General features: G+C 36.5%; 1 protein-coding gene across 3 annotated transcripts in view; it reads left to right on the top strand.

The window, feature by feature from the left end:
- Tasp1 (taspase 1) overlaps positions 1-21,725 on the top strand; it is a 270,718-nt gene that overhangs the window by 223,221 nt on the left and 25,772 nt on the right. For all 3 annotated transcript variants that reach the window (XM_036185439.1, XM_036185442.1, XM_036185440.1), the window contains one exon: positions 14,383-14,456. In XM_036185439.1, coding sequence (XP_036041332.1) covers positions 14,383-14,456 — 74 coding nt within the window. The remainder of the gene's footprint in view (positions 1-14,382; positions 14,457-21,725) is intronic.

Raw genomic sequence — 21,725 nt, 5'->3', positions numbered from 1 at the left:
CAGTCCCTTCCTCCTGTCCCTGTTCTTTAACCCAGCATTAAAAACTTTATTATGTATTGATATATGTATGTATGAGGTCAGAGGGTTGTTTGATACTCTGGAATTGTGAGCTGTGAGCTGCCTGATGTCAGGTCTAGGAATAGAACTAGGTCCTTTTCAAGAACAATAGGTGCTTTTAACTGCTGAGCCATCTCTCCAGTCCTTACCTTATTTTTGAGAAGCCCACACATAGCTATTTCAACCCTACCTAACTCTGGCACAGAAGCATTGTCATATTGGGACCCTTTCCATATCACACTATGACATGATGTGCTGAGAAGTCATCTCTCAGAGAAGATGACTACCAAAGCCCTATGTCCATTTTTCACATATTAAATCTATGTGGGAACTTTACTGTGTTCTTAATGTTTTCTGATAGGAATTTTTCCATGGTGTGGGTATTTCTAGGAGCCTTGCAACTCCTTGAGCTTTGGTCTAGTAAACATAAGGCTTTTTGAATCAGTATTGAAGCTATAAATAGTCATAGGCTGCTACCAAGGGAAAAGAGTCATTATTGAAAGGTCGAGAGCGTCTCTAAATGGCAATAAGCTTGAGTCTGACCACAACAAAGGTCACCATAGCCAGCACTTTCACAGGCTCAGGCTTGTCATTCCAGGCAATTCGTTAGTCCTGTATATTACCTGAATTCATAGCCCCTACATGTAATAATTACGTGTGAAAAAGTCTGATACAAGGAAGTAGCATCTCTTATACATGCTGTATAGTTAAAATAATTTTAATGATTTTTGAATATAGAATAATTAAAACCTTAAAATCAGGAAGCAGGTCATAGGCATCTAGAAAACAGTAATGCTAGGATTTAATTACTAAAACATTGTTTCTTCCTGCAGGTGTGTGTGAGCAATATTTATACTGCTTTTGCTCCCTTTTTCATACGTTGCTAGTTTTGATTAGTCCTTCTCTTAACCCTTACCTCTTCCTCCATCTCTCTGATCCTTTTCCCACTTCATTTGTTACATATCCATCTTCCCCCTTCTGTGTCAATGCATTTTACTACTCTGCTCCACACCTTGGAGAATCCTTTCTCCTTTCTCATGGGCTGCTTCTAGAGGCTCTACACACCACAAATTAAATAGAGTATGTCTTTCTGAGCTTGAATCACCTTGCTTAATGGACTTTCCACTTCCATCCATTTCCCCATAAGTTTTATTTTATTTTATAGCTGAATAAAATTCTATTATATATCTGTAGCACTGATTTTCTCTTTTCTCATTCATTTTTCTCATGAAAATTTTTATTTCTCATTTATCAATTGATAGACATCTAGGCAGTGTAAATTTTCTGCTATTATGAATAGAGCAGTAAGAAACATGGATTTGCAAATATATCTGTGGATATATGCCTAGGAGTGGTGTATCTGGGTTATATAGGGAGGGGCATAGTAGTGTGATAAAGAGATTGCCTGCTCTGCCTTAGGTTCTGTTTTCATTATGTGTGTGTGGGTTTAGTGGAATCACATGGAAGTTCTTATTTTAGTTCTTTTTAGAAGTATCTACCCTGATTTCCATAGCTGCTACACCAATTTATACTCCACCAGCAGTGAGTGAGAATTCCTCTTTCTTCACATATGACCATCATTTGTTGTCATGTATGGCCATTCTGACTGGAGTAAGATGGAATCCCAAAGTAGTTTTAATTTGCATTTTCCTGATAGCTAATTTTATTGATTATCTTTTAAAATAATAATTAATTTTTTTCAGAATTTTATACATTGAATTTTAATTATATTTCCCTTCCTATCAGATCCACTCTCACCACCTTCACCTTGTTACCCACCCAACTTCAAGTTTTCTTCTTCTTTTTGTTTTGTTTAACTGCATCAAGTCCAGTTCGGGTTATGCAACTACTCCTGTGAGTGTGGCATGCCCTGGAGTGTGTTTCACCTACCAGGGACCACAGCATTAAATAACACAGACTATCTCTCTCAGCAGCTATCTACTGGTGAGAGTTCATGTCCATATCTGTCTCCACACATAAAGACTGCAGATTAAAAGTTTTGTCTGGTGTGAACTTGGCATGTCTTGTTCATCATGTCACAAGTGAGTTCATGTGTGCAGCTGCCCTGTTGTGTCTGAAAAAAAAAACATTGTTCTCTTGATGTTATTCACCACTTCTCACTCTTTACTTTCTTTGTAACCATGCTTCCTTGAAGATCCCTGAGGCTTGTAGAGAGGGAATGGGTACTTTCCATTTAGTGCTGAGTACTCCACTGTCTCAGTCTGTTTTTCTTTTCATGTTGGCTGGCTGAGAGTCTGCATTTATTGTCATCTCTTGTAAGAAGCTTCTCTGGTGAAGGTTGAGAGATGAGCTGATCTATGAGTATAACAATATATTTGCAGGAGTTGTTTTAATACTGTGTCTATTTGGTATTGAGTTCTCTCATAGGGCATATGACCTATTTAGTTGTAGATTCTTTGCTGCACAAACATTGCCAAATACATGTTCTATCTTATGGAGTGGGCCTTAGATCCAACCAGAAAGTTGTTGATTATTTCCATATTAATAGTACCACTGTTGTACTAGTATGTGTAACTTGTCAGGCTAGTCATTATTGTAGCTAATAGGGTTCACAGTAAGGTGAGAATGATTACTTTTTTCTTCTAGTAGTGTTCATAGCACCTTCCAGCACTTCAAAAACTAGACAGTAGGGGTGAAGCTTCCAGGTGAGTACCAGCAGTACCCTTATGTTCTGTGAGTCCAGTTGATATGGTGTGTCCAGCAGTAAGGTCTTACTGTGAGTTGCTGGCAGGTAAACAGATTATTGGCAATAACCTGTAATGTTTGAGAGTTTATATGACTCTATTGGTCAACAACTCAAAGTGGTAAACAATCCCTTGTGCTGAGAGTTTTATTTTACTTGGTAGCAGTTGGGGTATTGTCTCCCTATTATAAGGTAACTCCATTTAAACTCTTTTTACATATGTGTATGTATATATCTTAAGACGCTTCTGCTGTAGTAGGCCTCTGTTGTGGGGTCCTTGCAGGTATCACCACCAGGAGGGAAAGAACCATGAAGAGGTGAGAATGAAAATTCGGTGCAACTGGACTTGGTCAGTCAGACTAGATCAAGACTTCTAGAGAGTCTGATGCTGTGGTTTATTCTTCTTATACATGTAAACATAGTATAAGGGAGGAGTCTGCATGTGACAATCTTCATAACAAAGCTCCAGGCATGACTACATAGGAACTCCTTAACAAAGGTCTTATTGTGGCCTTTACAATAAGAATGAGTTCTATTGACTGATAAACAAAGATCAGGGCTAGGGCCTAGAAAGGAAGGGTTTGTAAGAAGCATGTAATAAGCACAGGGATGGATTTTATTGATGGGAATGCAAAGTACATGGGGCCTTTTTCATAAGGATGAATTTTATTTATTGAGAAACAAAGCCCAGGATTAGGGACTAAACAATTCTTAGGAGTTGGGGGAAATTCAGGCAGAGTCTGGCTCCTAATAGAATAGCAAAGGATCATTATGTTGTTTGACCACTTTCATCCCAGCATTCCAGGTGATCAGGTGTCATACATTTCCATCCATGGAAGAAAATAGATCTGTGTGCTTAGCAATCCTGGTTTCTGACTCTAAACTGTGCTTCCTACAGGCTTCCATATGGTTTTTTAAAAATGCCTCTAGTGTTAGTGAACTCTCCCCATATTTCCTTTTCTGTTCATTCCCATCCTGTTCTCCCATCCCTCATGTCATTTATCCTACCTGTTCATTATTTTATTTCCCTTCTTTTTATCTCTATATTCTGTATCTCCTCCCTTGAATTATACCCTCTTCCACTATGGTATCTTACTAGTTTCCTAACCTCTATGAACATTCAAATTAAACACAAAGTATTTACTTTTTGAACGGTATTATGAATGGAATTTATTTTCCAGTATGCTTGTCACTGGTATATATGAAAACTACTCACTTACTGTGTTAATTTTCTGCTCTAGTACTTTGCTGAAAATGTTTTCAATTCTAAGAATCTGATGGAATCTTTAGAGTCTTTTATTTATAGAACCATGTCGTCTGTAAATAAGGATGCTTAGACTTCTTCCTTTCATATTTGTATACATTTTATTTGCTTGTCTTATTACATTGGCTAACAATTTAAGTACTATATTGAGTATGAGTGCAGAGAGTAGAAAGTCTTGTCTTGTTCTTAGTAAAAATATTTTTACTTTTTCTTAGTTTATCATGGTGTTGGCTTTAGTTTTGTCATAGCCTCTATTATATTGAGATATTTTCCCTTCACTCCTAGTCTCTACATTTTTATGATGGAAAAATGTTGGATTTCATCAAACCCTTTTTTAAATTTATTAAGATGATCATGTGATTTCTGTCCTTGATTCTACTTATGTTAATATATAATCATGACGTGTTACATTTATTAATTTATGTATATTGTGTCATCTCCATTTCTTGAATAAAGTCAATATGATCATGATGAATGATCTTTTCTAGATGTGCTTTTTTCTATTATTTGAGAATGTGCATGCATATAGTATGTTTTTATTAAATTCACTCCTTAATCTGTCCCTCTTGATTCCATCCCACCCTCCATCACTATTCCTTCCTAATTTCATGTGCTCTTTTTTTGAAAACCCACAGAGTCCACTCAATGCTGCCAATGTGTGCATGGGTGTAGGGCCACCTATTGTAGCATGGGTAGCCTTTTAGGGGATTATCCCTAAACAAAACTGATTATCCCTCTCACAGCAACCATCACATCAGCTAGAGGTGGAACACTGTGACTCTCCCACTGTATCCATGTTGGGAGTTTGTCTGACTTGACTTGTACAGTCACAGTTGCGATGAGTGCATTTGGGCTGCAATCTATTGTATCTGGTATATTAGTCCAGGTTCTTTAGGAGAACAGAATTTATAAAATGAATCTATAAATCTATCTATCTATCTATCTATCTATCTATCTATCTATCTATCTATCTATCTATGATGTATTAGAGTGGCTTACAGGCTGTGGTCCAGCTAGTTCAAAATGGCTGTCTGCCAACAGAAGGCCCAAGCATCCTGTAGTTGTTTAGTCTATGTTTCATCTGGTATTTAGTATATATGTGCCAGAATCCCAAAGAAATAGACTGTAATGGCTATGAGAGGATGGACTTGCTAGCCAGAGTGAGAGCAAGCATGCAAAGAGAGCATCCTTCCTTCTTTCATGTTCTTTATATAGATAGCCAGCAGAAGGTGTGGCCTAGACTAAAAGGTGGATCTTCCACCTCAAAGATCTGGAATAAGAAAAAAACATCCCTAAAAAAAAATCTCTCATAGATGTGCCCAGACATTTAGGTTTTAGTTAATTCCAGATGTAGTCAAATTGAGAAGCAAGAATAGCCATCACATCTGTAAAATACCACCTTGCTGCAGTCCTTTGCTACGCCTGGCTCTAACATTCTTTCTGCTCACTTTTCCATGATAGTCCCTAAGCCTTGGGAGGAAGGGATGGGATATAGATGGCCGGTCTGTGCTCGGCACCTCCCAGTCTCTTATTCTCTGCACATTGATCAGTTGTGGGTCTGTATTAATGGCCAGCTACTGCAAAAAGCTTTTCTAATGAGAGTTTAGAGATGTACAAATATATAGGTGTTAAGTACTTAGGATATAGTTTAATATTAAGTCCATTTAATAAAAGTAAGTAGTGCTTTCTCCCCTAGGGCCTATGATCTACCCACGTATTCATTTTTGGCCCAATTAAGGATGCCAGGTTTGAGGGTTTGTTTGTTTTTTTTTTGAATTGGGTCTTACATTTAATCAGAAAGTGGTTGATTACACCCATAATAAAGTTCTTGAATTCAGTTTACAATTATTTTATTGAGAATTTTTGTTTATGGTCAACACGAAAATTGGTCTATATTTGTGTGTGCATGTGTGCATACATGTATGTGTGTCTGTTCTTTTGACTCATTTTGATACCAGGTAGTACTAAATTTGTAATCTTAGAGGCATTCCTTTTTCTGTTTTATGGAACAGCTTAATAAAGGTTAGTGTTAATTCTTCTTTGAAGGTCTAGTAGAATTTATCAATGAATGTATCTACTTTGATCTTTATTAGTTTTGAAAAAATATTTTTAGTACATCAGTGTCCTTGTTTGTTATAGTTCTGTTTAAATTCTTTATCTCACATTGTTCTCATTTTGGCTGGTTATATGTATCTAGAAATTTATCCATTTTACCTTTTCCAATTTAGCAGTATATAAGTTTTAAAGGAATTTTATAATTTTCTGAATTTCATTGGTAATTATTGTAATATTTCCCTTTTCACCTCCAGCTTTATTAATTTGGATCTTTTTTTTTTTTTCTTTCTTAATTTGGTTAAGGGCTTGTCAATCTTCTTATTCGTTTGAAAGAACCAATTCTTCAGTTCATTGGTTCTTTGCAGGTTTTTTTGCTGTTGTTGTTTCATTAATTTCTACCCTCATTTCAATTGCTTTTTATGTCTGCTGCTTTTGGAATTGGCTTCTTCTTGTTTTTCCAAAGCCATAGGAAGTATCACAAAGTTCTCTATTTAAGAATCTATGATTTCTTTTAACGTGAACACTAGACACGAGCTCCCTTAAGAGTGCTTTCCTTGCATTCCATAGGACTTGGTATTTTGTATCTTCATTTGGATTCTAGTATAGGAGTTTTTTTTTTTTTAAATTTCTTTAGTATCTGTTTAGTATTGAACAATAGTATATTGTTAAATCTCCACGAGTTTTTGCATTTTCTGCAGTTTTTCTTGCTCTATCCTCTTGTGCTCTGATAGAATATAGGAAATTATTTTATTTTCCTATTTTTGGTGAAACTTGCTTTGTTTCCTATCGTGTTATCTGTTTTAGAGAAAATTCAGTAGGCAGAGTATTTTTTGTTGTTTGTTTATTTTTGAGATTATATTTTAATTACATTTCTCCCTTCCCTTTCATTCCTGTAGACCCTCCCATATACCTCTCCCCATTTTCTTCTCTTTTCATCAATTGTTAGTACATGCATGTATGTATTTTTACATTCATATATATTCTCAAATATAATCTGTTAAGTCCATACAATGTTACTTGTATATATATTTTTAAGTCTCACTGGTTGACACTGGATAATCAATTGGTATGCTCATACCTGGAGCCGGGGGCATCGCTCCCACTCACAGCCTTACTCAGTTGCCTGTTATTCTTCCTGTAGAGTTGAGGCCTTATGACTTTTCTCCACGAGGTTTGGCATTTTTTTGGTATCCATGTTCAGCTCACATTTGGACAACCATGTGGTGAGACTTTTATGGATGTAGTTTCTGGTGTTGCTGGGAGATACAGTCTCACAGGAAAGTCCTTGGTCCTCTGGCTCTTACAATATTTCCACTCCCTGTTCTGTAATATTCACAGATCCTTTGGTGTGGGAGTGTTTTTAGATGTATCCACTGGGAGTAGGCTCCACAACTTTGCATATTTATTGGTTGTGGTTTTCTGTAGTGATCTCCATCTGTTGCAAGTATCCTTGATAAGGAGTGAAGACTATACTTATCTATGGGTAGAAGGACAAGAGTTTATATACTATTGTTAAGGATTATGTGGTTTAGTAAATTAATGGTTATAGATTCTCTTTTAATAATCATGATTTCACTAGGACTGAGTAGGTAGCTATGTTTCTAATACTGGGCATGGTCTCTTGCTGAGCAGGTCATAAGTCCAATTAGAAAGTGCTTGGTTAACTATTGAGGTACAATGTTTTGGCAGAATGTTTAATAGATGTAAGTCCAACTGACATATCGTGTCATTTAACTATTAATGTCCCCTACCCTTTTTTTTTTTTCAATCAGGATGACCTATTTATTGGTCACTGTGTGATATTTAAGTTATTCCCTATTACTGTGTTGAGGTTAATTTGTGACTTTATATTTAGTAGTGTTTGTTTTAAGGAATTAGGTCTATTACTTGGGAGGCAGAGCCAGACAGATCTCTGTGAGTTTGAGGCAGCCTGGTCTACAGAGCAAGATCCAGGACAGGCACCAAAACTACACAGAGAAACCCTGTCTCAAAAAACAAAAACAAATAAACAAACAAACAAATAAATAAATAAACAAATAAAAAGTAAGGTCTAACATGTTTCAAATTCCAATGTTTTTTTGAATGGATTGTTCCCTTAATAATGAAGTGACTTTCTTTTTTCTTCTACAGTTAGCTTTTGTTTGAGGTCTATTTTGTTCCAAAATGTATAAATACATGTTTGTTTTCTAGTTTTATTTACTTGGAATACCTTTTTCTATTCTTTCATTATAAGATAGTATCTGTCTCTGATAGTGAGTTGTGTTTCTTAGAGGCAGCAAATAGATGGATCCTGTTGTTGTTTTAATACAATGTGCTAGTTCATGTCTTTTGATTGTAAAATTGAGACTATTGCTGTTCAGGTTATTTATGAAATATGTTTAAAATTTCTGTCATTTTGTTTATATTGTTTATTCCATTGGTGAGGATTTCACTGAGCTATTTATTTGAATTATCAACATTTTCATTTCTAGCATAATTTCAATTTAGTTTTTCTTCTATCTTTATCAAATTCTATTTTCAATATCATGCATTGACTTCATTTTGTTTAGCTGTTTATAGTCTCTTGGATTCATTAAGGAGTTTATCTTTGTCCTCTTTTCTTTGAACTTGTTACCATTATTCTTTTGAATTCATTGGAATTTCACTTAAACCACTCTCCTTGGTAGCCATTACATAGGATTTGTTATGTTTTAGAGGAGACATATCTTGATTTTTCAGAGTACTCACACTTTTGCATTCTAACATGAACAGTTCAATTATTGATTAAAATTTTAAATTTATTTAGATAATCTTTATTTAGTCATGTGTTTGCAGTGTGCATGAGGGTTATAGTAGGGTTGGGATGTTATCTCCCTCTGCCATACACACACACACACACACACATAATATTTTACTTTTAGAACACCAGGTTGTATTCCTACTCTTCTTCTTGGAGTAGAATACTGTCTGTAACAGTGATAATCCCGGGAGTATACCTGTCTACTGCTGCATATCATCTGGACTTCTTAGCCTCCTTTCACTTGGTCTAGAATGCTGTTCTGCTGTTTAGGAGTGGGTAGTCTTTGCTGGGTTTTAACCATAAATCAAGATAACAGACAATTGAATCATTTTTCACTGTGCTTTTTTGTGTGTGCTGAATTTTATCCTTGAGACAAATGTTTGCTAGTCATTTTTTTTTACACACTTATTACTTTGCCATTAAAAAATGGAATTTTTTGGGGGGAAGTAATCAGCTACATTGTTGTTTTGTTGGTTCTGACTATGTCTTGATATATAAATTTTACCATAAATATATGTGCCCATTATGAGTAAGTATGTAATTTTTTTATGTACTTTCATAAGAATTGGCTAGATAGTCATGAAACCAGGAACATTTAAAAACATTAGATGATATTTATATCATAATAAAGCTTTCTCCTGATAGACAGTTAAAAATACATGTTAAAAAAACAAACCAAAAAAAATGCAACATCAGATTTTCAGATTTTAGTTGTTCAGACTATCCTAATTCTTTGTCACTAGTGCAGATCAATCAGGGTAATCAGAATTCCTAGGAATATTTTTGCACAAAAGAGATAGTATCACCAGGCAGTAGTGGCGCACACCTTTAATCCCAGCACTCTGGAGGCAGCCCAAGGCAGATCTTTGTGAGTTTGAGGCCAGCCTGGTCTACAGAGCGAGATCCAGGAAAGGCACAAAGCTACACAGAGAAACTCTGTCTCAAAAAACCAACCAAACAAATGAACAAACAAACAGTTGATAAATAAATAATTTTCCCCTTTACTTCTATTAAGCAAAATTACTTATCTTTTAGATTGCTGTTTTCAAACTGCATAATGTCACATTGATGAGTTCTAAAGGCAACTTAGTGAGTCAAAAGCAGAATGCTTTATGCAGTGAGTAGCCTGTGAAGCGCTCTGTGCAAAGGTTAATACATTGAGTAAAAGGGCAACTGTTATTTTGTGATACTTTAGTTATAAATTGTGTACACTAAATGATATTATGTGGATTTTTTTTTTTTTTTTTTTTTTGCCTCTTGGTTAGCTTTTGGTTTTTAGCTATTATTTGTGGCTCAAAAAATTCAAAGATTCAGAGTAGATGTTTCATTTCAGCCATGTAGTGCTTCTTTTTTAGTTTTGTAACATGTATATAAAGTACAGTAGTTATCCATTCATACACCATACTGAATATTATTATAAATATCTTTTGTGTGCAGAAACATATCTAGAGACTAATTACCTACTACTAAAATTACTAGGTCAAAAGTCCAAATAGAATTTTTCTAAAACATCAGTTATTGTTCCTTAGTTCAGTATTTAGTAATTCTCTTACTTGCTACATGTATTGTAGCACCCTAATCAGTATTTCTAGTATTTTTACTGTCTTATGATGTTTTAGGTATCAGTAATGGTAAGAAATGTGTGACAGTTTACATATTGCCAGCACATGAAAACTATGTGAGTTCATTGCATTCCTGGTCTCTAAATGTGTCATTTCTGTGATCTATGTAGTGCCCTGATTTCTAAATTTTTGTTGTTGATATTGATTTTGAGGAAGAGATTTCAGAAGCCCAAGCTAGACCCAGGGTCTCCTCCTTCCTGCTGTCTGCAGATCCAGATGTAGAACTCTCAGCTGCTTCTGCATCACCATGTCTGCCTGTGTGCCACCATGCTTTCCGCCATTATAATAATGGACTAAACCACTGAACCTGTAAGCCTGCCTCAGTTAAATGTTTTTCTTTATAATAGTTGCCATGGTCATGGTGTTTCTTCACTGTAGCAGGAATCTAACAGGTCTTCTTAATAAAATCAAACGGAGGCCAGTTACTGGGGTGACCACTGGAAGATCAGAGAAACAGAACAAGCCACAGCTACCTCACCTCGCCAGTTCCTCAGCTGATCATGTTTCCTCAGGCTGGATGCCTCTGAGTCCTCATCCAGAATGGGTCTCAGCTGAACTGCTGCTCAAAAGCCTGAAAGTTTAACCAGCCAAATGCTTAACTAGCCAAATGCTGCTAGTTTCTGGTCCTCACACCTTATATATCTTTCTGCTATCTGACATCACTCCCTGGGATTAAAGGCTCACTTCTTGGGATGAAAGGTGTGGGTCACCATGCTTGACTGTATCCTTAAACAGATGGATTTCTGCCTCTGGAATGCTACGATTAAAGGCGTTTGCTACCACTGCCTATCCTCTATGTTTAATATTGTGGCTGTTCTGTCTCTGACCCCAGATAAGTTTATTAGGGTGCACAATATTTCGGGGAATATAATACCACCACACTTCACAGCAGTAGAAATTTTTGTTTGTATTTTTGTGTGTTTGAATTCTGTTGTTGTTTTTCAAATCAGGTTCTCTCTGCTATAACCCTGGCTGTCCTAGAATTCTCTTTGTAAACTAGGTTGACCTCAAACTCAAGAGATTCATGTGCAACTGCCTCCCAAGTGCTGGGGTTAAAAGCATCTGCCACCTCTGTCCCACTTGAATTCCTTTTTGTAACATTTTATTTAGATATGATTTCACACATATGGAAAAGTTTTAAGACTAGTACAGTAGGTCCCACAGATTTATCTGTTAGATGCCCTATTGCTTCGCCTTCCTAAATTATTTTTGTATCCTCACTCATCTTTCCTTTCCTCCAGATATACTTTCTTCAAATGCTTCAGAGGGGATTTAAACTCCTATACTCCTAATCCACCAATGTGTATTTCTGAAGAACAAGGGCATTCTTCTGAACAGTTCATTTCCACATGCCACCATTTGTCTTAGTAGTGTCTATGTAACTCCCTCTTCTCACCTCAGGCCAGAATACAATCCAAGATGATGTCCTGCACTTAGGTCATGTGTCCTTTAACCATGTCTCTCACCTTCCCTTAGGATTACTGGGACCAGTCTGAAGCATTCAGATGAGTTAGTGAGTAGAGAATGTTCCTCTGTCAAGCAGTTTGGTGGTCTCATTCAGATTTGCTTCCACATTATGGGATGTATTTCAGTGGGGAGGGGGTTAAATAGCTGGATAGCACCTTACAGTTTAGTTTGTGCCTTACTTGTTGAAATTAGCTTTCTCGTTTATTTAAATTAGAGCATCAGGTTTATTCCACAATGAATTTACATTTCTTTCACTTTATTTTTAACAAGAAATTTATAAAGAGATACATTGAGACTACCAATAGCATGCCCGTCTTTAAATCTTCACCCACTAGTTCTAGCAAAGATGATTTTCAGACTCTTTGTAAGTTTGTTCTTTGACAGTGTATGCATGTATGTAATGCATTCTGATTATTCCCTCCCCATACCTTTCCTTTTGCCCCTCCCATCTCAAACCACCACCACCTGCCATCTTGCCTTAAAGTTCCTTTTCCAGATTCAGGGCTTATCTTGTTTGGTTCTGTGACCTGAGTTTAACCAGAGCCCCTGAGGTATAAGTTTGGTACAGTTCATTGGAAGTTGTCCAGATTGCTGGTGGGTGAACAACCACAGTAAAAGACTTCCTTCCCCTAGGACCTAGCAGTAGCCAATACTTGAACAGAGGGAGGATGGACTGGTCCTCTGGAGACCCTTCCCCATCCATGCCTGGCTTTTGACAGCTTTTATGGAGACCCAGTTCAGGTAACCAGCTGCTGTGAGTTTATTATCATAATTTTTGTTTGTTTTTTATTTTCCCCTTTATTAAACATAAATTCTTTTCTCATACAATATAATCTACATACAGTTTTTCCTTCCTCTAGTTCTCCCAGTTTCTCCCCTATCTTCTCCCATCCAGATCCACTCCCTCTCTGTCTCTTCATTAGAAAGAACTGTTATCTAAGAAATAGCAACAAAGCATAACAAAATAAAGTATACTAAGATAAAATGAAGACCATGATATTGAAGTTGTAGGAGCCAGGCAACATAAAAATAAAAGAGCCCCCAAGAGAAGACATAAGAATCAGAGACTCACTTGTTTACACATTTAGGAGTCCCATGAAAGTACTAAATAGAGAGCTATAGTATACATGCAACAGACCTAGTGCAGACCTGTGTAGGTCCTGTGATTGCTGCTTCAGTCTGTGAGTTCACATGAGGCATGCTCACTTATTTTAGAGGACCTTGTTCTCCTGGTGTCTTCTGTCCCTTCTGTCTCCCTGACTCCTTCCAACTCTTCTACAAGGTTCCCTGAGCCCTTTGGGGAGGGATTTGATGGAGACATCTTGTTTAGAGCTGTGTGTTCTAAGGTGTCTTTCTCTGTGTAATGTCTGCTTGTGGGTCTCTGTACTGGTTCTATCTGCTGCAGGAGGAACCCTCTTGGATGATGACTAAATAAGGTACTAATCATAATTATAATGTCTTACTTGAAGATGGCACTTTGCATCCTTTCTCCCTGTCTACCATTCTTTCTGCCTCCTCTTCCACACTATTCCCCCAGCCTCAGAAAGATTTTACAATGTCTTGTTTAGGAGTGTAATTTTTAAATATTATTTATGATGATGATGATGATGATGATGATGATGATGATGATGTATATAATGTGGGGACATACAGGTGTCACAGCTTACATTCAAGTAAGTTGACAACTTTGGAGGGAAATCAGTTCTCTCCTTCCACTGTGAATTTCAGGTTTGGAACTCATATCATCTGGCTTGAGTGACAGGCAATCAATAGACATCTGCTCTTTTTATTCATTGACTCTGTTGCAAGCCAAGAAGAGCTGTCTCCTCTCATTTCTTCACTTGTTTCCATCACTATGGCTTCTTTGGTTCTTCATTTGCTCAGTGATTAGAATTCATCATTGTCACTTTGTTGAGAGCAGATTTGGCCAGTAAGAGACCTTCAAGCCAACTCCTGGGTCTTTTTGATAAGTCCCTCTCATTCTTGGAGCATTTCCTTCCTCTGTTACAAGCTAGTTCAGATTCATTGCTATTTCATCTGTTTCAGGTTTGTGTCTTAAGTAGAGAATAAGGTGTGTGTACATGTGCATGTATGTATGTTGAAAGAAACTATACTATGGAATAGTGCATTTAGTGAACCACTGTATACAGTTTTATGAATGTATAAGTGTTTAATGTTCTAAGTTCAAACATGAACATTTATTTTACATGTAATAATCATAAGTTTTGACAAGAAAGAAATACATTTTTCATTTCAGAGTAAATGGTATTACAGTTTTGAGTACTAAATCATCTTGACATTTATGAAGGAGCAAATGGAAAGTAGGGAATGAGTGTTAAATATAAAGCTATCTTTAACTGTTCTATTAAAAAGGCGAAGATTTATTTTCCATCTGTGAATGTGAATGTGCCTATTTGTGTTCTTGTTCACATAGTGGAATTTCTGTGGAGCCACACTACAGAGAGCATGTGCGTGGGATATATGTCAGCCCAGGATGGAAAAGCCAAGGTAAGCGGGAAAACTCGGTCATAACCTGAAAACCTTGTAGCCAGTGCATAAACTTCAAACCAGTCTGTTGAAACAGATGACTTTTCTGCCTCTTGAGCCATTGAGCTTCATTTAAAATACTGTTCACAGTTCCAAAGAAAAACCAGTAGGTTTTAAAAATGCTTCACATGAGGGCCAAAATGAATTAGGAAATCTCCCTCCTTTCTTCTTTCATTCTGTTCTCCTTTGCCTGCTGTGAATACCCGTGAAGAGGAAACTCAGGATTTGTAAGAGATAATGAGAATAAAGCTGACAAGCTGACCAAGATGTGTGACTCCTCAAGGAAGGTCAAAAAATATAAAGGAGACAGGCAACATAAAAGTAGTCAGGGATGTGTTTCCACATCTTTCAGAACAGAGTGGCTGATGTACTTGTGAATATCACTCATGCTCTCTTGTCCATCATCTGTTGGGCCCTGTTGTGTGTCCACACTTGCTTTGTCTCTCTGTGCCACATGAATTTCCATGAGTCACAGTAGTCATATAGTCATCCAGGCATCAGTTCCTGAGTTTCTGGGTCTCCATGACCTTAGAATTTTTGATCTTGCGAGTAAAAGAAACATGATTTGTGGATTTATTTTTATATTTGCCTCATGTTCCTGTTTATGAAGGTTTTAGGAACAGCTGTGGTATACAACTTTTATTTGGCATTAAAGCACCTCAGCTGCATATTTATGAAGTTGGGCAGCCTCTTTTTTAAAAGGAAAGTATTTACATATTTGGAAATAGCAAATAAAGAAACTTATAATATGTGTCATCTGATTCACATTGAGTAGTTTTAAAAAATAGAGAAAGTTAACAAAAGTACAGTGATATATCATATAAGCATTTTGAACAACAACAAACCACATGTATGACAGTAGTCACATAAGATTACATTGCTTAGTGATGTCATACATATGATGCTCACTCTGATAAAATGACCTACTGACAAATTTCCCAGTTAGGTAACACATGACTATAGTTGATTGCTCATTTCTTATACAACACTCATCCATAAGTATATTATCTAGTAAATCAGTAGGTTCACAGAATTCTATGAATGTACTATATAGGAACATTTTCACAGCAAGAGATTGACTAATATTTGTGAAATTACTGAACTCTCCCCTCCCATTGTCTCACCTTCATCTGATAAAACTTATATTTTGTATCAGTAAACCTATTGCATAAGAGAATTTTGAGATTGCTTTGCTTCATTATCTTTCTGAAATAGAATTGTAATTGTGTACTTTAAAGCTGATTGACATGCTTGGAGCAGCATTAAAGGCTTTGTCACAGTAGCTCAGTGATACCTGTGTCATCTAGTAGGGCAGCCAGAGCTACATGGTGAAATTATTGAGTATTTGTAATGTGACTGCTATAACTGAAGAACTGAATTTTAATCTATACTTAATTTCTTAACAGCCACATGTGGCTAGTAACTACTATATTGAGTAGCATAGTAAAGGAGTGGAAAATGGTTATTCAGATATTTCTAAAACATGTATGACAGCACTTTCCAAACAGGAAGCAAACTGAATAAGCCACAGGAGTTCCTTGTAGCCATTTAAGTTTGCTCTTCCACTTTGAATATTGATCTTGAACTAAGATCATGTTTGAACAAAAGATCATGATGAGGGTAGGCTTCAACACTGAGGCCAGTTGGGGGAAGTAGGGGTTGGGAAAGACAGGGTGGTGTACCAAGCCCTTTGAGTGGAAGTGTCTGCTTTCTCTGCTGGTAGTCTGTGGAAGACACCCTGCCACTGAACATGGAGTGCAGATGGTAAAGAAACACAAGGCCTGAGTTGGAACTAGAGCTGTTTGGCCTTCAGTTGTGCTGCTTGGCATGTGAGGGTGTGATTTTAGTATTGTCTGTACAGGCTCCCCCGGTAATGTGGAGTGGTATTATTGGGTCTCGGGTATATAGCTCATTTGTAAATTATGTTTTTAACCATTTTCTTTTCAGAGTGTTAATCCTTCTTACTTTCTTAATTGTTTGAGCTATTATCTATAAATGCTTTCCAGAAAAATAAAACATCAGCACTTTGATTGCTCAATTCTGTTGTTCGAAACAATGACAGCACACACAAAAACCAACAAAATTGTTCTTTTGTCACAAATGCAAGGGTTTTATTGTTGCAAGTGTGATAGAAGTTATAGATGAGACTGTGGGTTCAAAAGGAAAAAGAAAAGGGCCTTAGCAACATATGTATTCCAGTAACATATTTTGACTACAAGACAAATCTGGGTTTCCAAGTAAGAGTGGCAGCCTTTGCCTATCTGGTGACTTCACCCAGGGTTCCTGGCTCTGTCAAGAGTTGTTGTATAGGGACCTCGCTGTTTATCATGAAGTTATTCTCTCCATAATATAAGGTGTAGTAGTAAGATTGATAGGAAGAAGCTTTAGAAACTGTTCTTTTTATTTAAAACCTGTTTTGTTTTGTTTGTTTTTTGAAGAAAGAAAATCTTCTATTTCCCAAAAATTTCCCTCCTTTTCCTTATTGCCAAACAGGAAATTTAAAAGCATTTGAACTTTTTATATAAGGACTATGATTAATTCAAGTCTTGTGTTAACGTTCTCCTCACAGTCTCACTGCCCAGGAAAAGGTAAGGAGTAATTGGTGGTTGTCATCAGAGTCATAGGTAATTTGAGTGAAAATGGGTTCTTGGTACATGTTTTTGTTTTCTTTTTAAAATAATATTTTCTAAAATACAAAGAAAAGAACATTTTTGTATCATTTAATTTATAACCTCCTCTGACATAAAATAAATAGCCTTATTTTTATGGAGCAAACATTAGACCATTGACATTAGTTAGGTTTAAAAATTGTATTGCCCATTTTCTATAGTGAGTGGACTGTTAATGAGCAGTTTTTCATAAATACTCAGCGCACATAGTGTAGTGCAATAAAACATATTTAAACTGGCATGGGATTGATTCGGGCACATAACTCTCACCCTAAATGAATTAGATTTCTCTTACATACAGAGGTTACTTTTTGTAACAACAGTATAAATACTGTTATAAAATTTATCCTTGAGGAGGAATGGGCTATTTTATAGTTTGAATATCTCTCTAGAGATTTATTATTAGTTGTGGAAAAAATAGTAATTGCATAATGGAGAAAAAAGCAACACTGAAACTGTGTGTTCAGAATTAGGGCCACCATTGAGGAACAGGTAGACAGTGTATGTGCCTCTGGATGTGACAGCCTGAGAAGGACAGTGTCACTTGTGTAGTCTTCCATTTGGAATTACATAGCATGAACTTAATGACAGGGAAACAGACAAATCAAAAATGAAGAGGAGACTGGAAGAAAGTAAAAGGGAATGATGCTATATAAAACTGTTAAATGCTTTAAAAGATAAGGACTGAGGAAGTGTTCCAGAATGAGGACTACTAAAGAAATGTTATCAGTAAATGTTTTAACTTACCTTAAAGTGGCTTCTGTATATAAGACAAAAATACTGTAGTACATTTTAGGTCAGTTTTCAAAATGTGGCTTTGAAATTTGAAATATGGCTAGCTCCCTTTGCTCCACATCCTCTCCAGCATAAGCTGTCTTTTGTGTTTTTGGTCTTAGCCATTCTGACAGGTGTAAGGTAGTATCTCAGAGTCGTTTTGATTTGCATTTCCCGGATAATTAGGGATGTTGAGCAATTCCTTAAATGTCTTTCAGCCATTTGAACTTCCTCTGTTGAGAATTCTCTGTTTAGTGATTGGAAAAGCACAGGGACAAATAGCCAAACGAATGGAAACACATGAATTATGAACCAAAGGTTGTGGAGCCCCCAGCTGGAGCAGGCCCTCTGGATAAGTGAGACAGTTGAATAGCTTGAACTGTTTGGGAAGCACCCAGGCAGTGGGACCCGGACCTGTCCTTAGTGCATGAGCTGGCTGTTTGGAAACTTGGTCTTACACAGGGACACTTTGCTCAGCCTGGAAGGAGGGGACTGGACCTGCCTGTACTGAATCCACCAGGTTTAAATGAATCCCCAGGGGAGTCTTGGCCCAGGAGGATATGGGAATGGAGGGAAGGGGATGGGGAGAAGGTGGGGGTGAGGGCAGGAGTGGGGAGGACAGGGGAACCCATGGCTGATATGTAAAATTAAAACACAAAGATAATAAATAAAAAAAGGAAAAAAAAAGAAATATGGCTAGCAAAAATGGTTACATTGTTGTTAACATATCACTAACATTAATATGTATAGTATGATTTATAGGGACATATTTATATTTTTAGGCAACACGCCCTGAAGTATCTAGGCAAGTGGGGACCTGTATATATAAAATTGGTGTTTCAGAAAAGTATTATTTTAGTGAATATATGTTTAGTAAATTACTAAGTAAGTGGAGCAAAATGTTGACAACCAGTAAATGTTGGTAAATGTTGCAGGATAATCAAACTATTCTGTAATTTTTTAAAGTTATTTTAAGGTAAAATGCTTCAAGATATATCACTTGCATGCAAGTCAGATCTGATCATTAGTGAGCCTTGAACTTAAGCCTTGGTTTATATATAACCTCTTCTGCATTGAATGAGTGGCTACAGTCCTCTAAACTGCTGTCTTTCCTTGTTTTCTGGCTGGAGCTCAGAGCTGAGACTTTGTCGTTATCAACATGCCTCACATCAGGGTATCATCTGGAAGATTATCCAGCCGTTCCTGTAACATTTTAGCTACTTAGGAAACATTTACTTGTATTATCCTCTGCTGTGTGTGTCAAGCTATGTTCATATTTGACAGATGTCACCCATGTCATTATTTCCCTTGGATTAGGCAGTGCTTCTTTTAAATATGATCCCTAAAGCACATGCAACAAAAGGGAAAGTAAACTGTCAGTATTAAGACCTTTGTTGCAAAGGTCTTGTTAAAGAAGTGAAAGACAGCCCATAGAATAGGAAAACATGTTTATTAATAATGCCATTGGCGAGGGACTTGCATCAGTTCAGAATAAATTTAATATTCTTGTAATTCAACATGAAGATGCAAATAAGCAATTTTCCAGTGAAGATATACAAGCAGCAAGTAAGCATATGGAAATATGCTTACAGTCAGTGTTCATAGAGGAACTGCAAATCAAAACTATAACTTGATTCTACTTCTCATCCAACATGATGTCTATAGAAAAGAAGAATGAGTTCATTGGGACAAAAAGATGTAGTCATTAGGAAAAAAATAGGGCCTTCATATACTGCTTTTGGGAGTGTGGAAATGGTGTTTCCTTTTTGGAAAAACAGCGTGATAGTGTCTCAGAAAGTTTTAACAGAATTGCTACATTCCCCAGCAATTTCTGAATGAAAATTATTCATAGTAGTTAAAAAGTAGGAAAAACTTAATATCTGTCAACTGATGAATGGACAAACAAATGTGTTGTATTTATGCAATGATTTTTTTTTTTGTAACTACAAAAGGAAATGAATTTCTACATCAGGATAGTTCTAGTGACACTTGAAATCATGAGGCTAAGTACAAGAAGCCAGGTGAACAAAACCAAACGTTGCATGATTTTATTTGCATTAAATGTCTAGAATTGGAAAACCCCATAGAAACAAATGTAAGAGATTAGTGGTTGTGAGGGCCGAAGTGGGAGTATGGATATGGAATTTGTTTTCAAGGACATGAAAATGTTCTGGAATTAGAAAGTTAGTTGTCCAGTTTTACAAACACATGGCAAACCACTGGATTGAACATTTATTTAAAATGGTGTATTTTATGGTATATGTGTTTTTCCATAAAGCTGTAAAAATATCAACAAGTGTAATTACCGCATTATCAAAATGAAGGAGAAAAAATATTTATTCTGATAACACACAATCTTTTCAGCTTCCACTCATTATAAACCCTTCAAAACACCAGCTATTGGAAGAACTTCTGTAGTTAGATTTTCTAGGAGAAAAACAACAAAAAAACTACCAAAGTCTGTAGCCTAAAATCATAGTAATCAGTGAAACCTGGAGCATGTTTTAATTCTAGGAATGCCCAGAAAGGAAGTCCACTTTTGTTGATCTTGTTACTCCTGTTCAGTATTTTCCTGGAAATCCCAACCAGTACAGTGAAGCCAGCAAAAGAAGTCAGACAGACACTTGGGAAGGAATTCTTAAAACTTGTCTTTTCACATGATCAAGAATGAATAAGAAATATTCCAGAACTATCTATCCTCTTAAAGCTACAAAGCCTTGCTCAGATGAACTGATTGCAGAAATAGGTCTTATTCTTGAATTGAAAATTGAAAATACAGTACTGCCAACTGGTTTTTTTTTTTTTTTTCAGTTTTATCTGTAGAGTTAAAACAGTCTGAACCAAAATTCCAGTAGTTTTGTTTTTTAAAGTAAGAAATTGATAAAAATAGTTTAAAATTTGGTCTGGAAGCTCCACACCCATGGTATGGAGATGCACACATTGGACTAAGTGGGTAATATAAAAAATTGGCATGAATTTGGGAGCAGGGTATGAAAAAGAAGGGGTGAATGTGGTCTAAGTACATTGTATGCATTGTTAATTATCAAAGATTAAGAAAAATTATATTAAAAAGAAGTCAATTTGATTTTATGAAAATTTTATTGGGATTTTCATTTCCTCTTACATGAACATTTTAGTTAACTACAAGAAACCAATTTTTTTTGTCAGCTGGTGTGTGTGTGTGTGTGTGTGTGTGTGTGTGTGTGTGTGTTTTCATCCATGGTGGGATTTTTGTCTGGCTTGACCTTGTGCATGCAGTCCCAGTTGCTGTGAGCCCTGTTGTGTTTGGAGAGTACTGTTTTGAATTGTCCCAAGGCAAACCTTAAACCCATGGTCTTTTTCAGCATCTCAAGTATCAGGGTTATAGACCTGAGTCACCAGGCCATGCTTTTCCATTTCTGATAATCCATTAAGTTCAGTTAGTGCTGCCCATAGGTGTGTAGGGCCATCCACTACAGCATGGGAAATTGCCAGTAGTCATACCCTAAAAAAAAGAATGCTCTCATCATGAGCAGCTATCAATTGCCAATAGCTCCTCAGTAAGGGATGAGGCCTGGAGAGTACCTTTCCCCCATTTATGCTGGGATTTTGGCTGGCTTTATCTCATGCAGGTCTTGTGCAAGTAACCACAATTACTTTGATTTTATGAGTATGGGAGCCTTGTCATGTCCAGAAAATGGCTTTTCATTTCAACTCTGAAACTGATTCTGCCTCTTTTTTCTATGATGTTCCCTGAGCCTTGGTTAGGTGAGAGGTGTGTTGATAAAAATTCCCATTTAAGGCTGAG

This window comes from Onychomys torridus, chromosome 4 (assembly GCF_903995425.1).
Source record: "Onychomys torridus chromosome 4, mOncTor1.1, whole genome shotgun sequence".
Taxonomy (NCBI): domain Eukaryota; kingdom Metazoa; phylum Chordata; class Mammalia; order Rodentia; family Cricetidae; genus Onychomys; species Onychomys torridus.
This window is presented reverse-complemented; position numbering and strand designations above follow the sequence as displayed.